A 15,741-nucleotide genomic window follows, 5' to 3' on the forward strand; every position below is an offset into this window, starting at 1 on the left:
TCTCGAGGTACGGGGGATGCGACGGCTTTCTAATTCCCAGATTGCGTTTATGATATTTGGCGAGTCGGCCACGCATGTTATCTCGTTTGAGCTACGTCGTAGTCTCATTCATCACACTATTTTCTGCAATACTACGAACTCGGACGCACCCAGCAATTTGTGCGGTATACCTTCCACTTGTATGTTCGATTGTCGGGACCCACAAAAAATCGACTCCTGTCTATTGGTTAAGAAACGTCCATGCTCCCTGGAAGCGATCAAGACAACACACGAAGATAACGCGCGCCTGGTCGTCATCAACTGATCTGCTCGAAACTCTCTCCCCCTGAACCAAATCTTGTCACTACGGAAGAAGCCCCGTTTGATGATGGCAAGTATTATGGGATGACTGGAACGGCCGGAAACGCCGGCCTTGTGGACGGTCGTCTTCCGATTCAAAAAGCCACAGGTGGACACGATATAACGCGTTCGTCCACGCTCGTCAGCCATGGACGTATTCAGATAATAATCAGTGCTGAAGGTGAGCCGCATGGATGCGCTCAGTGCGAACACGTAGACTGTATATATACGGATTCCTTGGCCCGCGCACACCATACACCATTCTTTTGGGGAAGAGACCAACTTTTCTCGGACCAATAGATCGGAAAAGGTTTGTCACAACGGTAGATACGAGACATGTGGGTTTTACTATTCCGCCATGTTACTCGTATATTAGCTTCTTGCGCAGGGATGTCTGTTGGGATTTTCCCGAGTCGTTGGGGTTGGGGTACCTGTGTGGGTAAGTCGTCACTATCCGTCTCATGTTACTTATAACAGCCGTTCTGGGTTTTGTTTCATTGGCAGCGATGTCAGCGACCATAGTCTTTGGTTTCTTTACGTTATCCGGCGGTCAGCGTGTCCAGACTACGAAACCGGATGGATCGTCGAAGACTTATCATTGTTTGTACGACACTGCGATACAGTGTCCTTCGGGGGCGATCTTCCCTGCTTAGCTTCGCATTTACAGTCCATCCAACGACACCCCACTTGCGGATGATACTATTGCGTTTGTACTTGCAAGGGCATATATTCCTCCATCAATTCCAAAGGACGCCATCTTACTGGAAGCATCGAATGTGGTCTCCGTCCCGGGTGATCCATCCAGTGAGGAGTATGAGTCGAGGGTTCCGGATAGCCCTTGGCCATATGTTTTTGGTCTGGGAACTGTATCCTCTCGCGCGGTAACTCTCCCAGATGGTGTCTCGAAGGCTTTTTTAGTGGGTCATCTGATTATGTTCGGGATGCCAATATGACATCCACAGTTGTGTGAGTCTTTTCACGTATTATGACTTGACAACTTCTGAGATTAGTCTGTTGTTTAGTTGTACAATTGATAGTTCTCATCCTCGGTGGAGAAGGATGCCCATTCCCAACCAGAACTCGATGGTCCTTTATTCAGGCCACTTCAGTGGCGCGGCAGCTGGGGGTAGGATCACCGTGGGGTTGAAGAATATCACCCTCTATGTTGGCGGCCGGAATAATGGTACAAACATGACTGCAGCTTCAGGATCGAAGAAGCGCAAGTTCATGTCAACGTTATCTCAAGAGTACGCTTCATCATTTCTTAATGTTGTTAGTCTGAACGGAAATAGCGGAGAAACCACTGGAATTGTCCCCCCGGAGAAGTTGTCACCCGCAATTGGGTGCGTTTGTTTCTATCACTGCTCTTTTTTTTAATACATTTTTTCTCAGCGAAGCGGCCGAGATACCTACCTCGGGCAGTTCGACTGCATCTGAACACCCCCGAATCCTGCTCCATCCTGGAGTTAAAGTGACCACTAACATCACGTGGGAAGAGTTCCTGCTTTGATAGCATAGCTACTTAAGACTAAACGAATTTGTACAGACAATTCACAGACTATTCTTAGCTCTTAGCTTCTAGCGCTACATATACATCTCTACCGCTAGAGCGAAGCGAAGCGAGGTGTCTCTCGTACATACTGATAGCAACGACGTCAACATTGAATCACGGGAAAACCCCAACGACTGTCCGGGTTGGCGATAACGATGAGAGGGCCACCCAAGGACCGACTCAGCGCTCCGCTTCTAATTATGATAATCGGGGGAACTGCCTTTGTGCGTCGATGCGACTGACTACCGAATGATAGAATCAGCCAAGTTTCCTAGCTTCTCGCACATTAGTACTGGGACTACAACTCTAGCGTAACTGACATCATCGCTACATATTGTGGAATTCCATTGAAATCCACTCTGCCTGCAATATCACTATATGTACGTATCATGCCTTCGTGGATAGCATCCCTATCCCCGCGGAACGCATACGTAGGCGACTTGGTATATTTTCAATCATACAGTTAACAATAGCAAGGCACCTATGTACTTTACTTCCGATGGGCCTCGAAGGAAAGCGGGGATGTGCCCGCTGATGCACCCGAGCAAATGAAGTCTACAAAAACTTTTACTGCTTCTGCGTGCTCACATGTACGAAATCGTCTCACACTATGTACATTCACACAGGCCCGAAGGCGAAATCATTACTTGCACCTACATCGATCGATCGAGCTTTTCCGCCTAAATGAAAGTTACGACGATGTGGTCCAGCATGTAATGAAATGACTCGGAAATCTCGAGGTATGGGGGATACGACGGCTTCCTAATAATTGTTTCGGCTACTGTCGTTCGTCGTACGATCGCTCCGATGCTACAAAGCTCAGACGCACTCAGGGGTTTCTGTAGCTGCGAATTTTCCACTTGTACGTTTGATTGTCAGGACCTCCTCCTGTCCATCGGTTAGTGGCACGTCCTCCTCTGGGGATCAAGATAGCACACGAGGACAATTTCCGAGGCATCAACCAAGCAGCTCTGATCGCTCTCCCCCCGAACCAATTCTTGTCACCACCAAAGCCGCCCCATTGGAAGATGGTAGGTGTCGTGAGATCATTGGGGTCACCTAAGTATTGACCTTGCGGATGGTCGTCTGTGGGTTTAAAAAGCTACTGGTGGACAGGGTGTAGAGCGTTCGTCCGTTCGTCCGTGCTCGTCAAACATGGACTATTTCAGGTAATAATCAGCGCCAAAGGTGAGTTGTATAGTTGCCTGCCAAGACGTGAGTACATGCATCGCTGAAACTAACCTCTGTGGCGTATCACGCCGTTCTCATAACACTCCTACATAAGTCACTTCCTTTTGCTGCATTTATCAGTCACGATCTTCCTCTGAAAGAATCACTCCTCATATTTCTTTCGCGCCTGGTGACTCAATGGCAGCTGCTGGTCGATTTCTCGAACCGCAGTATGTGTTCTGAGTGATGACTTGTGATGACACATATATATCCCTGCAAGTAATGGCAACGTCACTCCTTTCGTTCCCCTGAGTACTTGTCAGTGTCAACACTGGACGACATCAGGTCCGACCTTGAAGATGCATTTCCCCACGAACCTTTTATTGTATTATACGCGTCGGCACCTGGAGAGCACGTGAAGAAGGCCCATAACAAGCGCCGAGCTTGTCTATCCGCGGGCTATGCCCGTGTGTACACCGCCTAGTAGTTTGTTCCTTACCGGAGCTATGCATTGATGAATAAGGGCGGGGTTAGTGGACAATAAAAGGCCTTGTGGGTCCCTGCGCATTCGGTACGTACATACTCAAGCACTCACCTTTCACCAACACCACCCTTCCCACATCATCCGCTATATATGGCTCACACGCAGGACGGTCTTGTGCTTGAAAACGGAGCAAATAATGGGGCTCAAAGAGAAACAGCAGAAGAGGTACGGTCACGAGCTCAGTTTTCAACTATGTACTCGGTGGTCCTGACTTTCAAGTGTTCAGATCGCTTTGGAAGAGGAGAAGCTGAGAAAGGACTCGGAAAAAGACGTCCGTCGGCAACTTGAGCAACAACACGTCGCTGAGTCAGAGGAGAAAGCTGTCGAAGTAAGCCGCGACGCTCCATGATGGCGTGATCAAGTTGAAGTCCCTGGACGTTTTCCTGACGTCAATGATTTTACAGGGCATCAAAGAGATGGCCGAAAAATTGTTGTCGAACAAGGGAGAGGCAATTGAGGCGAAGCTTGCACCAGTGCTTGGTGCAGCGGAACATGTGAGTACTAGCGCGGTGCTCCGCCGACTACTATTATTCTCGTGCCGAAGCGTGGCTGTGCAAATACAAAACACTAGTCCGGCTTATTGTTTACTCATTGCACATTTTTCAGATCACCGAGGGCGCCATAAATAATGGTGCTGCGGACGTTGAGGACTTACAGGAAGATTTACAGGAGCTCAAACAACGCATAGGTTCTGGTCATCATAGAGGGGGTCAGTGATGTTTTTTTACCGGTTTGCATCTCGAGAAACTGAACGAAGTTGATGATCTTTTTTGCAGCCCTGGCAAATTGCCGAGATTGTCATTGTACGAAGGCTTGAGAGGTAGGCGGATAGCCCTAGACTCGATGATACCGCGAGTGACCGTGTACGGTCGATACTGTACACAACTGGACCTGGACTTGCTTGTAATCGTGAAACTGATTTCTTTGATCGAAACGTGACACTGCGTTCTCAGAGATACTTATATCATATCCAGCCGCCGAAGCACAAATACCAGGACTCGCCGTCTAATATTCAAGAATATTTCTCTCTGTCCTGACTGACCTGTCATAGTTCTACCGACAAGTTTATCCCAGTTTCGGGACATCTCTCCCCAATGCGTGGTGTCAGCGACCTACGAGTCCGGAAAGACTTGGGAGTGCCCTAGACTGAATGGCCAGGTGCGTTCTCGAATGAGAGAGGATTAAGTATATAGTACGTGGATGCGCATATGACGAGAAATCAGTGACAATTAGTGAGCACAACTAAGTCGCTGATCAACATACCTTGCTTCCACAGCGACTACCTATGACCACTGTCACTCCGCTGAACATGCACCGACCGCCAAATTCCGGCGTCGAGCAAGTATCTAAGTACACGCCAACACGAGAGCACCCATTTCCAACTAACATATATGTATATGTATATATATATATAAAATACACGCGTATCTAGTAATGATTCAACGATTCTCATACATGACATATGCGGCACATACATACATCCCCTTTCAATTAACTTCGAGATCTAACAAAGAAAAAAAAAAAATACAGCAGCAGCGCAGCAACAATTCTCAGATAAAATCCCACCACTCGGGATAAGGTGTGTAAAAAAAGGAGGACAACCCATTCTAGACGTTACCGTGCGGCATGTGGGGGGAGGAACGAATGACGAAGCGGAGCCCCATATGCATGTGGGATGCCAACGGGTAAAGCGGACGGGCGTACCTCACCTCATGGTACCCTAGACCCGGCTGCACCACCACCACCACCACCTCTCGTTGGCAAAGACGATGACGAAAACATTAGCTCGCTGCTCAGCGGTGCAAGGCCCAATTTGGGATTGGGAGGAGGCTCCGATGGGCCTGTCGTCGGTCCATTTCCGACGCCAGGACCAGGATGCCATAGAAGACGTTAACGGGGAGGTCAATGAACCCGTCTGGAAAGATGAGAGGTCTGGTTTGGAGTCAAATACACCTGTCATAATATATTTTAGGAAACCGATGAGAGGGGAGGAAGAAGAAGAAAAAAACAACTCACCCAACTTACGCAACCATCTCTGCCTTACTTGATGATACCCTCTCGACGGTAACGCTTTCTGCACCAGATCCCATTTCTGTCCGTACTTGGCAACAGCCTGCGTTAACAATTCGTCCTCTTCCTTGCTCCATTTCATGTATGGACTGCGCTGTCGTTTGGAGGTGGCAGCGGTAGTGTCTTGGTTGGCTACACGAGCGACTGTCTTGTTACGTGCTGTTTGGATCGGTGTACCGGTTGTCGTTGTTTGAGTCGATGGTGTACCATCCCTTGTCTGGCTCAAAGCACGGGCACCGCTCGCAGGCTGAGTGGAAGGATCGGTTGCAGGTTGACTCTGGGTCGATGTATCGCCACCCTCTGTGTGTATCAAAGATCCACTTGAAGTACCACCCAGCACCGAGACTGGTGGCACCAGCCCAGTCACCGACGGATGCGGTCCCAGCTCTCCGATCGCTGACTCTCACGTTGTCTTGTGTACATGTCCAGCGGTGAACTCTCGCGACTCGATGCCGACGTCGAAGGTGTTGCAGCGGATGAAGGAGGTATATGCGTATGTAGGGAAGGGAGCGGAATAGATGATAGCATGTGTGACTGCGTCTGTGACAGGGTTTGCGAGGTCAATGCGATTGGTGATGGTACGGGTCTCGGAATGGGTGCTGCCGGCGAAGTACGGTTCGTTGAAGTTGTAGCAGAATATACTTCTGCCTGTTCACCTCGAACCAGTGGAGAAGGGTTAGGTTTAGGTTTGGGTGTCGTCGCGTCTTCTCCACCCCCAGGATCCCCAGGTACATCCGTCCTCGATCCATCCGTTATGGCCCTCGACCCGTCTTGCGATGCTCCCTTTGATACCTCCGCTGAGACATCTCCTATCGACCCATTATCCTTCATGCCACCACGCGGCCCGGGAGTTTCCTCCCTCACCGACTCGGGCGTCCGAGATCGAGTCGGGGGCGGTTTCTCCGTCTCACTGCCCCGTTTTCGACTCTTTGCCTTGCCACTTCTCGTCCCTCCGCTGTCTTTCTCTGAGCTGGTGGATTCGCTTCCCGTGTGCTCCTCCGACTCCGATTCGTCGCCTCTCACTTTCTCCCGCTCTTTACCCTTTTTCTTCCTCGAATTCGAGAAACCCGACACACGGGCCGTCTTATCCTTAGTCTCCCTCTCCTTTCCTTTCCCCTTCCTCGGGTTGGAAGTGTATGTGCCCGTTCCCGTGGTGGTTGTCGTCCGAGAGCCCACCTCCTGCGGGCTAAAAGCGGCAGCTTGATCAGCAAGAACGTCCAGTGCCGATCTCACCCTTCCTGTTGCAGCATTACTGGCACCCGCGGTCGTTGCATTGCTAGCTGGGATAAGGCTACCCATATCTTCCCTCGACGTCAATTTTCTCCGTTTCGGGACAGGACTGTCAGGTACGACCATGTCGTCGTCGTGGAGTACAAGTGCTGATCTGCGCGAGCCAGCCATTTGGAAGGGCTGATCGTCGGTAGAAGTATCGTGTTCTCCATCTCCTCTACCACCTCCACCTCCGGCACTGGTGTCACCGCCCTGCATCATCGACCTCGCAGCGCTCAACAACGAATCAAGAGGGGTGTGGGGGTTTTGAATTCTCGTATCGCGTTGCTGCTGCTGCTGCTGCTTCGACGATGCACCAGACGCACCAGATGGACCCGACGTACCGGACGCAGCAGAGGTGCCGGCTACCCTCGTCCTTGCCGTAGATGAGGAGGTGGGAGTTTGAAAGATGGGATGTGGATACGCAGGGACGAATACTGGGATTGGGTGAGCGGCTGTCCCTCCTGATCCCTTTGATGAACCTGCGGGAGTCGCAGACGGGGCCGTCGTTGTGCTATGCATTTGGGTGGTTGGAGGTCTAAAGGATGGAGTACTGACATATATATATCCTCCTTCAGTGGGCAGCGGGTACCCTGGGAACGCAACACCTGTGCCCGTGTTAGCGGTTACACCGCCACCACCTCCTGCGCTGGCGGTGGCGGCAGAACCTCGTTTCGGCGTTTTGGGTGTCACACCAGCCGCTGTGGAGGCGATAAACTCTTCCCGTCTTTTCTCCTGTTCTCTTTCCTTCTCGCGTTCTTCCAACTGTTGCAACATACCTGATAAAGCCGTCGCGCGTTCCTTGCCTACTTTGCGCGCTGCAAGGAGGAGATGTTCGACGCGGGCATCTGCGCTGAGACCGCGGGACGCTGATTTGAGAGAAGATCGACGTTTTGTTAGTTGTTGTTGGAGGAATATGCTTGTCGAGGAGTCTTGTCTACGCGACTTGGATTTAGGGGTCGGGGTGGATTGGGAGGGGAGGGAAGGTGTTGGCGTGGTGACGGTGTCTAATCCGCCGGATGGAGGGGCCGTTGCGGTTACGGTGTCGTCGTCGCTTATGTCTAATGCCGTCTCATCTTCAGGGATACTCTGTAGCTGGTCTTTTCTCCGTTTCCGCTGTGGGTGTTTGGGTCGTTGCGGTGTGGCCGTCAAGGAAGAAGGGGGGACGATGATACTGGATTGGAGCGGTTGCATGAGGAGTAGGGGGCGTAGACGGGTCAGTTCAGCTTCGAGAAGTTGTAGTCGAGATTGTGTTTCGGTGAGCTGGTGTGGGGTCAGGGGTCATTTTTCGGATGGGAGGTATTTGGTTTACCTTCTGACGTAGGGTTTTGTTTTCCGATTCGAGTGAAGTATTGAGATGTTCGATGTCCTGTACCAAACGTGAGAATCGAGATGGCACGCACCAGCGGGCATCCCAACTGGGATGTAGGGTGACTTACGTCTTCTCTGTCTGGGTTAGTAGTGCGATGTTTGGATTGTCGGGCTATGAGTGCCTCTGCCATCCTGGTCCATCCGTCACGCTCCGCTGCCCACCTGAGTCTCTGTTCCTCTGCCTGATGGAGTAGCAGGTCCCGGTGGAATGTGAGTGAGACGATCGTATCTGCTTGTCGAGTGAGCTGGTCTGTGTCTGGGATGGGCGTGTCTGTTAATCGGAGGACCTGCGAGAGGTATGTTGAGGTGAAATGATGTGATATTGCATGACGGAGGGCGGCATGAACGCACCATGTCTGTCAGCTGTTTCTCTCTGGGTGTCAGCTGCGAGTGTTGGTCGTCATGTAGCATATCTGTGACCGTGGTCCGGATGTTAGATCTGTCAGAGTCGTGGATGGGCTGTGGGGACGCCGAGTCGGCGTGGGTGGGTGCCCTCATATGTGTGTTCTCTGGCAGCGAGTGTGGCGCCGGCGACGCGAGGATGTCGTCCAACCCCGGCGGAGAGTCGGCCCGGCTCATCTCACCGGTTCCACCGAGTTGCTCGTCGCTGTCCTCGTCGTTGTCGATGACCCTCTGTCCCAGGAAATCAAAAACCCAAAAACAGTCGCCGTCAGCCCCCAAAGCAAACAACGCCAACGCGTGACTTTGGTCACGTGATATGGACTTGTCAATGGGAGTCACGTGGTCCCCGTTTGTATTCTCGTCACCCTGGCATGCGTCGGCTGTCGGTGTCTCTGCTCACGGCGGGGGTGTTGTCTGCGTGTGTGGCATATCTGCTGATTAGCTTTCCATATCCACCCACCCCGCCCGCAGTGCATGCATCGCTGTCGACCGTGCCACAGGCCTGGGCTGTCTACTCGGAGGACTTCTATCCGGGCGGGGATTATGCCACCCTTCCTCATGGCAAGGGTACTACGCCCCATTCACTGCGGTGATCTCACACACTGACACTTGGCATGGTGCAGGTGCGATATTGGTTGATGGGTCCAGAAGATGGCGATAAGGTGGTCCTCATACACGGACTCTCCATTCCAGCTATCATATGGAAGAACTGTCGCTCCTGTCCTGGCATCACACGGCTATCGTGTTCTTCTCTATGGTAAGTGCTAGAAATTCTCGTCGAGTACGTTCTCAACTCCCCTCAGATTTATACGGAAGAGGATACTCCGACGCGCCACAAGTCACCTACGACGTATCCCTATACACGACCCAGCTCGCTCTGTTAATGCAACATGTCCACTGGGACAACGCCCACATAGTCGGACTCTCGATGGTAACCTTCATTCCACATACGTGCCAATACGACTCATGGACTTGTCCAGGGAGGCGGCATCGCAGCTGCATTTGCCACTCAATTCCCTCAGTTGGTGAACGGGAAGGTTTCTCTGATAGCTTCGGCGGGCATCATCGAGGTCACTCACGTCCTCTTTTTCCCAAACGTCATATCTGATGGATTACAACAGTCGAACGATATTTCTAGAACGGCTAAAATCATGTCATCACCGCTCACACAGATCTTCTCATCTCTCCCACCTTTTCAGGTAAGCCAGTGCCCGGCGTATCATGACTGCTGATGCTGATAAATCAACAGTATTACATGCGTCGTCTTGCCAACTCGTCCAGCTTATCGCAGACAAACATTGATCCCATCCAAGAGGTATGTGTGTATGCATCCATTTGCCCACGTCAGCCCCTGACTTGTGCCATGCCAAGATTGTCAGGTTGCAGTCCGCTCATCTTCCATACTACAATGCCGCCGTTGCATCTAGCCTACGTGATGGCCCAGTGCGAGGACTTGAAAGCTCATTTGCAGCGCTTTCCAATTCATCTATACAAGTTGTTCTCATTCATGTACGTAACCCTTCTCTCGTCATGTGAAAACTTGCGATCCTTTCGCACAGGGTACAGCTGACAAAACCGTTCCATACAAATACACCTGCAAGATCCTCGCACTCGTTCCACATGCATATCTCCACACCGTCGATGGCGCCGGACACGACATCACTGTTACCCATGGGAAGCTGGTCGCAAAGATCTTGTCAACGAGGAGGACCACATTCATACCCTCAGGCACATGTTACAACCAAAATAACGGCGACCAGCATGTACTTGTGTAAGTTGCCATTGTCTCGACACAACGGATGGATACCTGTACCACCCACCCGTCAAGCTAACCTCATATGCTTGCCTTTAATCTCGCGCTTATTTGCAAGGATAATTTGTATTGCAACCCGTGTTTCCCCCTTTCTCTCCGTTTTATCGTATCCATATCCGTCGTGCTCTTCCATCTCTATGCAGCCTATCTACCCATCCTTCCTTTTGTATTCGTTCGTGTATTGGATAGATTCGCTTCCATTCAAAACACTGAATAGAATCTGAACTACTTTCCATGTTTCTGCTGATCTCAACTCATGTAATTGCACGTTGTCCACTTACACGTTACTCGGTGCTGGAAACATCTCATGAGACACCAAAACATGTCATGCATACCTCGGAACAGCTGCGATGAATAACAGCTGACGCATAGTGTATTTGTCTCTGACTTGGTTAGGTTCCACTACTTCTGTGCTCTGCTGACGCCTCGAAGTACACACTCACAGTGGATGGCCAGCACTGTAAATCGCAACATCCCATCGGCCCCACCCAAAACATAAGGTCGTGACAGAGCAAGCATGTAACAGCATAGTACTAATACCTACATGAAGCAAATAATCAGACTGTTTATGGGCATTCGGATTTCGGACCGTGGACCCTCATAACAAAAGATGAGAACAGACCAGTGACTGCTCCGCGTCGTGGAAAATACGATTATCTTTTGTACTTCTCCTCTCTTTATCGGGGGTATGACCAAATGAGTGACAGGTACGAAATTAGCGAATGGGCTGCCTGTTTACGGTCGCACTTGACAAGAACACGTTCGCGGGAAAGCGAGGGCATGGTCCATCGGAAGTCGAGGGAAACAATGGGTTCATCTTGATTCTTTACTCGTTCCCTGTGCACTGTGCATTGCACAGACAGCAGGCGCGACGCACACTAAATCATGCAGCAGTCGACCGTGTCCAAGCTGCGACGTGGATATGGCGCCTAATGTCAACACCTCCCGCCCTCAACCTCGAAACAAATCCGCGAACTTCGAACGCAGTACTCATTTTTTCAATGGCCAAAATGCAGTTAAAGAAACGTCGTCTCTTGGGACTTCTGAAGCCCTCGTACAACTCCACGCCTGGGGCTGCCTTCGTATGTAGTCATCCCTCTCTTGAAACATACACACGTATCGATCGATCTGCCAAAAAACTATGTGGTCACCTGGGCAATCTCAGGCTCGAGCAAGTAATTTACCCTCCACAACTGAAACAGCGGGCCCGCCTTCTCAAAGAATGCTCGCCACAACGAGGCGCTTCTTGTGCCGGTTGAAGAAAGCTGCGTTGACCAACGCCGCAACAGGAACTAGTACAGCTACAGCTGCTGATGGAGCAGCGCGGGATTCGAACAAAGGGTCGGACCTATTGCGACTTCAGCTCAAGAGGTATGTGGTCTTCCATGTTTACCCAACAAGCTCCAACCCAGGAGGCGTGCGTGACCTCGACATGCTATGATGTCTGAACGATTCTGTTGCACAGGCCAAACAGGTAGCCGACAAAGGAGAACCAGAATCCACACTGGGATCGGCTGGCAAAGTTGCCGAAGCTACAGGTCATAGGATTCGACGGCTTGAATCCCATCTTGCCTATTGGCCATGGACGGATGGTTTGTTCATCGAGAGTGAAGACTGCAGCGATAGGTGTCTCAAACCTTTCAAAGTCTTCAATCAAGTCGTGACCACTTGCTCATGTAAGTACTGGAGTTTTTGCATCCATAGAGTGATCTTACGCACGCGCCACGTCCACCCGTACGCCCAGATTGCGCTAGGAATCTTAACTTCTGCTGCTCAAGTATGTTTCTGATTACTATTGGCATCATTCATCTCACAGTCACCCGTAGGTGCTCATCAACCAATCGAGTCTTGACGAGGCAGTGTCTGACCTCTTTGTCACCGTGCGAAGCATCTACGAATTTCTTACGGAGGAAGATAATATATTAAAGAATATCGACAACACACGAGATAATCTCGCGAAGCTCGCACGAGCAATGAGCGACTCTGCGCTGTTCATCAAAGACTATTCCGCAACGAAAAGCTTTTGTATGTCACATCCCCTTCTCGATTCTGAGATCGTGGGACGATGTCTTCCTAGGGAAAAGAACAGGAGAGAACATTTTCTCCGAAACGCGAATCGTCGTCGATGGCCACGTCGAGATCATAATCAAATTGATGCAACAGTATCGCGACCGCGAGGTTCGGGACTTCCAGGTTAACACATGCCGCATATTTGAAGACCTGAATCTCGAAGGCATGGCTTGCGCACGTGGCGCAGGGTTGAACACGACGAAGAAATGTCTCGAAGGCACGAGGAAAGAGACTTTGCAGGAGATCATTGACTGGATTAAGGATCCTGACGTCAGTGCATCTCAGATTTTGTGGCTCCACAGGCAGACCGGAAGAGGAAAATCGGCAATTGCTCATACAGTTGCGGGGTGGATCAGGGATGTAGGAAGACTCGGATCCTGCTTCTATTTTGCTCGCGACCGGCAGGCCGAACACTGCGAAGAGAAAATTCTGACGACAATTGCTCGAGACCCGTCGTTTCGGCGAGCGTTGGCAGACGCCGTGTCACAGGACCACTCGCTCAAGATCACACCGGACGTTGTGCAGCAGTGGCAGAAGCTCATTTTGGAGCCGTTGTCCAAGGTTGATGGGGTGGTAATTGGGAATGTGGTCGCGGTGATCGATGCCTTGGACGAAAGCGGCTCAGACACTTCAAGACAGCGCATCACTGTCGGATATCAAACGTGCCCTGAGTACTGCCGTGCATGTGAAGGTGAGCTCCTTGGACGACGTCCCTTCGAAATTGGCGGAACGTGACATCCAACTATGTTTCCACAGAGCTGTGCTGGCTTCCGCAGATTGGAACCACGGAAGTCCAGAGCATTGCTCAAAAGTCGGATGGTCTATTTGAGTGGGATGTCTATCCTGCAGGTTCATTCAGCTGAATAGGCCTGGTCGGAAGGTCATGGAGCGTTACAAGGAGATTGTGTCCCCTAGTTCCGGAGGTGGGAGCACACTATTGGACGTCATGTACACAACAATCCTGGAGGACACTGCACCGCAGGAGGAGATCATGCTTGTGCGATTCTGCTCCGTGATGCAGCAGGTCATGTTGACATTTGAAACTCAGCAGTTAGACGTACCGAACGAAATGCACGCACATTTCCCCTCTGGGGAGGATCATTTCGACATCGTCATTCTCGAATTCATGGATCCGATGCTGGGTGGCATAGCAGACCGTCTACCCGTGGTCTGGCCACTGCATGCATCATTCTACAACTTCCTCACTGGTCACTCGCAGAGTGGGGTTTATTTCCTTGGTGTATCCACCATGCACAATAGCCTTGCCTATGCCTCATTGCACACTCTTTGCAATGTGCTGAAATTCGACATCTGTGGATTGGAAAGTTCCTACTTGCTCAACTCTGGGATCACTGATTTGCAGGAGAGAATCCACATCAAGATCTCACTCAATCTGTCCTACTCATGTCAATACTGGGCCTACCTTCTGCAGAGCACTGGGTTTGACTTATCACTTGGACAATTTGTCAAAGCCATTATTGGGAGTGAAAAGATACTCTCCTGGCTTGAGGCTCTGAGCCTTCTCAGTGGTCTTGGACATGGTAAAGGTGCTCTTACCTCCACTATAGCATGGCTACAGGTGAGTGAATGATAGTCATACATAATGTAGTCTGATATGACATCCAAGGGATAAGATGGTGTTGATGATACCCTGGCATTAGCAGAGGATGGAGTTGAATTTCTGCAACATTTAGGGTGTGTCCTCTCACACAGCACACCACACCTTTACATTTCTGCACTTCCCTTTACACCTTCAAATACAGTGTTGTCAAGGAAGCTTAAGTCAAAATTCTCACCTTGGCTAGAGTATCCATAGGAGGTTGTGATGAATGGCCAGTTGCTCAGCTTGCATTGCAGGGGCATACTGGTAAGTCACCTCAGTAGGGTTCTCTGCTAATGGCAAGAAGATTGTGTCAGGGGATGTGGATGGGACTGTGTGGGTCTGGGATGTTGAGAGAGGTGTTCAGATTGGAAGTGCTCTTAAGGGGTATACTGATCAAGTTACCTCAGCTGGGTTCTCCTCTGATGGCAAGAGGATCATGTCAGGCTCTTGGGACAAGACTGTGCAGGTCTGGGATGCTGAGAGAGGTATCCAGATTGGCAGCCCTCTGGAGGGGCATACCAATTGAGTTACCTCAGTTGGATTCCCCTTAGATGGCAAGAGGATTGTCTCATGGTCATGTGACAAGACTGTGAGGATCTGGGATGCTGAGAGAGGTGTTCAGATCAGAAGCCCTCTTGAGTTTAATGGATGTATCTTTTCTTATCATCCCAGACCCTCACAGTCTTGTCCAATGGGCCTGACACAATTCTCTTGCCATCAGGGGAGAATGCAACAGAGAGGATTTCACCTGTATGCCCCTTCATATAGTTGCCAATCTGCACACCTCTTTCAGCATCCCAGACCCTCACAGTCTTGTCCCATGAACCTGACACAATTCTCTTGCCATCAGGGGAGAATGCAACTGACCAGACTACATCTGTATGCCCCTCAAAGTGGCTACCAACCTGTACATCTCTTTCCACATCCCAGAGCCTCACTGTCTCATCCCTTGAGCCAGACACAATTCTCTTTCCATCAGGGGAGAATGCAACTGAAATAACACCATCTGTATGCCCCTTGAGTTTGTGGCCAATCTGCACACCTCTCTCTCAACATCCCACATCCTCACAGTCATGTCTCCTGAGCCTGACACAATGCTCTTGCAATCAGGGGAGAATGCAACTGAATAGACTCCACTTTGGTGTCCCTCAAGATGGCTACCAATCTGCACACCTCTTTCAGCATCCCAGACCTTGACATTCTTGTCTAAAGAGCCTGATACAATCCTCCTGCCATCAGGGGAGAATGCAACTGACCTGATTTCATCTGCATACCCCCCAAGATGATTTCCAAACTGGATAGTTTTGTCAACATCCCACACCCTCACAGTCTTGTCCCTTGAACCTGACACAATCCTTTTGCCATCAGGGGAGAATGCCACTGAAAAGACTGCCCATGAATGTCCTTCAAGCTGGCCACTAATCTGCACACCTCTTTCAACATCCCAGATCTTCATAATTTTGTCTCCTGAGCCTGACACAATTCTCTTGCCATCAGGAGAAAATGCAACAGAAAGGACTGCATCTGTATGCCCTCCA

The 15,741-nt window shown here is 50.5% G+C and overlaps 3 protein-coding genes across 3 annotated transcripts; 2 read left to right on the top strand and 1 right to left on the bottom strand.

Moving 5' to 3' along the window:
- The first annotated feature begins 376 nt into the window (after positions 1 to 376).
- Positions 377 to 1,480, top strand: F5J12DRAFT_268138 (uncharacterized protein). Its single transcript, XM_051738664.1, has 4 exons — positions 377 to 778; positions 844 to 943; positions 1,007 to 1,305; positions 1,362 to 1,480. The coding sequence occupies exons 1-3, from the start codon at positions 676 to 678 to the stop codon at positions 1,290 to 1,292; spliced, it is 489 nt and encodes a 162-aa protein (XP_051597685.1). The 5' UTR covers positions 377 to 675; the 3' UTR covers positions 1,293 to 1,305; positions 1,362 to 1,480.
- Positions 1,481 to 4,838: 3,358 nt separating this feature from the next.
- On the bottom strand, positions 4,839 to 8,982 carry F5J12DRAFT_846789 (uncharacterized protein). The gene is made up of 8 exons (XM_051746363.1): positions 8,667 to 8,982; positions 8,384 to 8,602; positions 8,257 to 8,313; positions 7,835 to 8,207; positions 6,083 to 7,813; positions 5,622 to 6,062; positions 5,469 to 5,558; positions 4,839 to 5,446 (listed from the first exon to the last, which is right to left on the bottom strand). The coding sequence occupies exons 1-8, from the start codon at positions 8,892 to 8,894 to the stop codon at positions 5,316 to 5,318; spliced, it is 3,270 nt and encodes a 1,089-aa protein (XP_051597686.1). The 5' UTR covers positions 8,895 to 8,982; the 3' UTR covers positions 4,839 to 5,315.
- Positions 8,983 to 9,088: 106 nt separating this feature from the next.
- On the top strand, positions 9,089 to 10,492 carry F5J12DRAFT_906686 (Alpha/Beta hydrolase protein; the record flags this gene model as incomplete). The annotated part of the gene is made up of 8 exons (XM_051748812.1): positions 9,089 to 9,284; positions 9,366 to 9,428; positions 9,521 to 9,648; positions 9,698 to 9,787; positions 9,839 to 9,916; positions 9,967 to 10,032; positions 10,089 to 10,226; positions 10,277 to 10,492. 8 exons carry the CDS (start codon positions 9,089 to 9,091, stop codon positions 10,490 to 10,492), a joined length of 975 nt encoding a protein of 324 aa, XP_051597687.1.
- Between the last annotated feature and the right edge of the window lie 5,249 nt (positions 10,493 to 15,741).

This window comes from Pisolithus orientalis, assembly GCF_024613125.1.
Source record: "Pisolithus orientalis strain OTSU chromosome Unknown F5J12scaffold_27, whole genome shotgun sequence".
NCBI classification, from domain to species: domain Eukaryota; kingdom Fungi; phylum Basidiomycota; class Agaricomycetes; order Boletales; family Pisolithaceae; genus Pisolithus; species Pisolithus orientalis.

Coding starts and splice junctions, on each gene's coding strand:
- F5J12DRAFT_268138 (XM_051738664.1), top strand. CDS start 676: ATGTGGGTTTTACTATTCCGCCATGTTACTCGTATATTAGCTTCTTGC. Junction 779..843: donor GGGTTGGGGTACCTGTGTGG/GTAAGTCGTCAC, acceptor TTTCATTGGCAG/CGATGTCAGCGACCATAGTC. Junction 944..1,006: donor TCGAAGACTTATCATTGTTT/GTACGACACTGC, acceptor TCGCATTTACAG/TCCATCCAACGACACCCCAC.
- F5J12DRAFT_846789 (XM_051746363.1), bottom strand. CDS start 8,894: ATGAGCCGGGCCGACTCTCCGCCGGGGTTGGACGACATCCTCGCGTCG. Junction 8,603..8,666: donor AGAAACAGCTGACAGACATG/GTGCGTTCATGC, acceptor TACCTCTCGCAG/GTCCTCCGATTAACAGACAC. Junction 5,559..5,621: donor GAGATGGTTGCGTAAGTTGG/GTGAGTTGTTTT, acceptor ATATTATGACAG/GTGTATTTGACTCCAAACCA.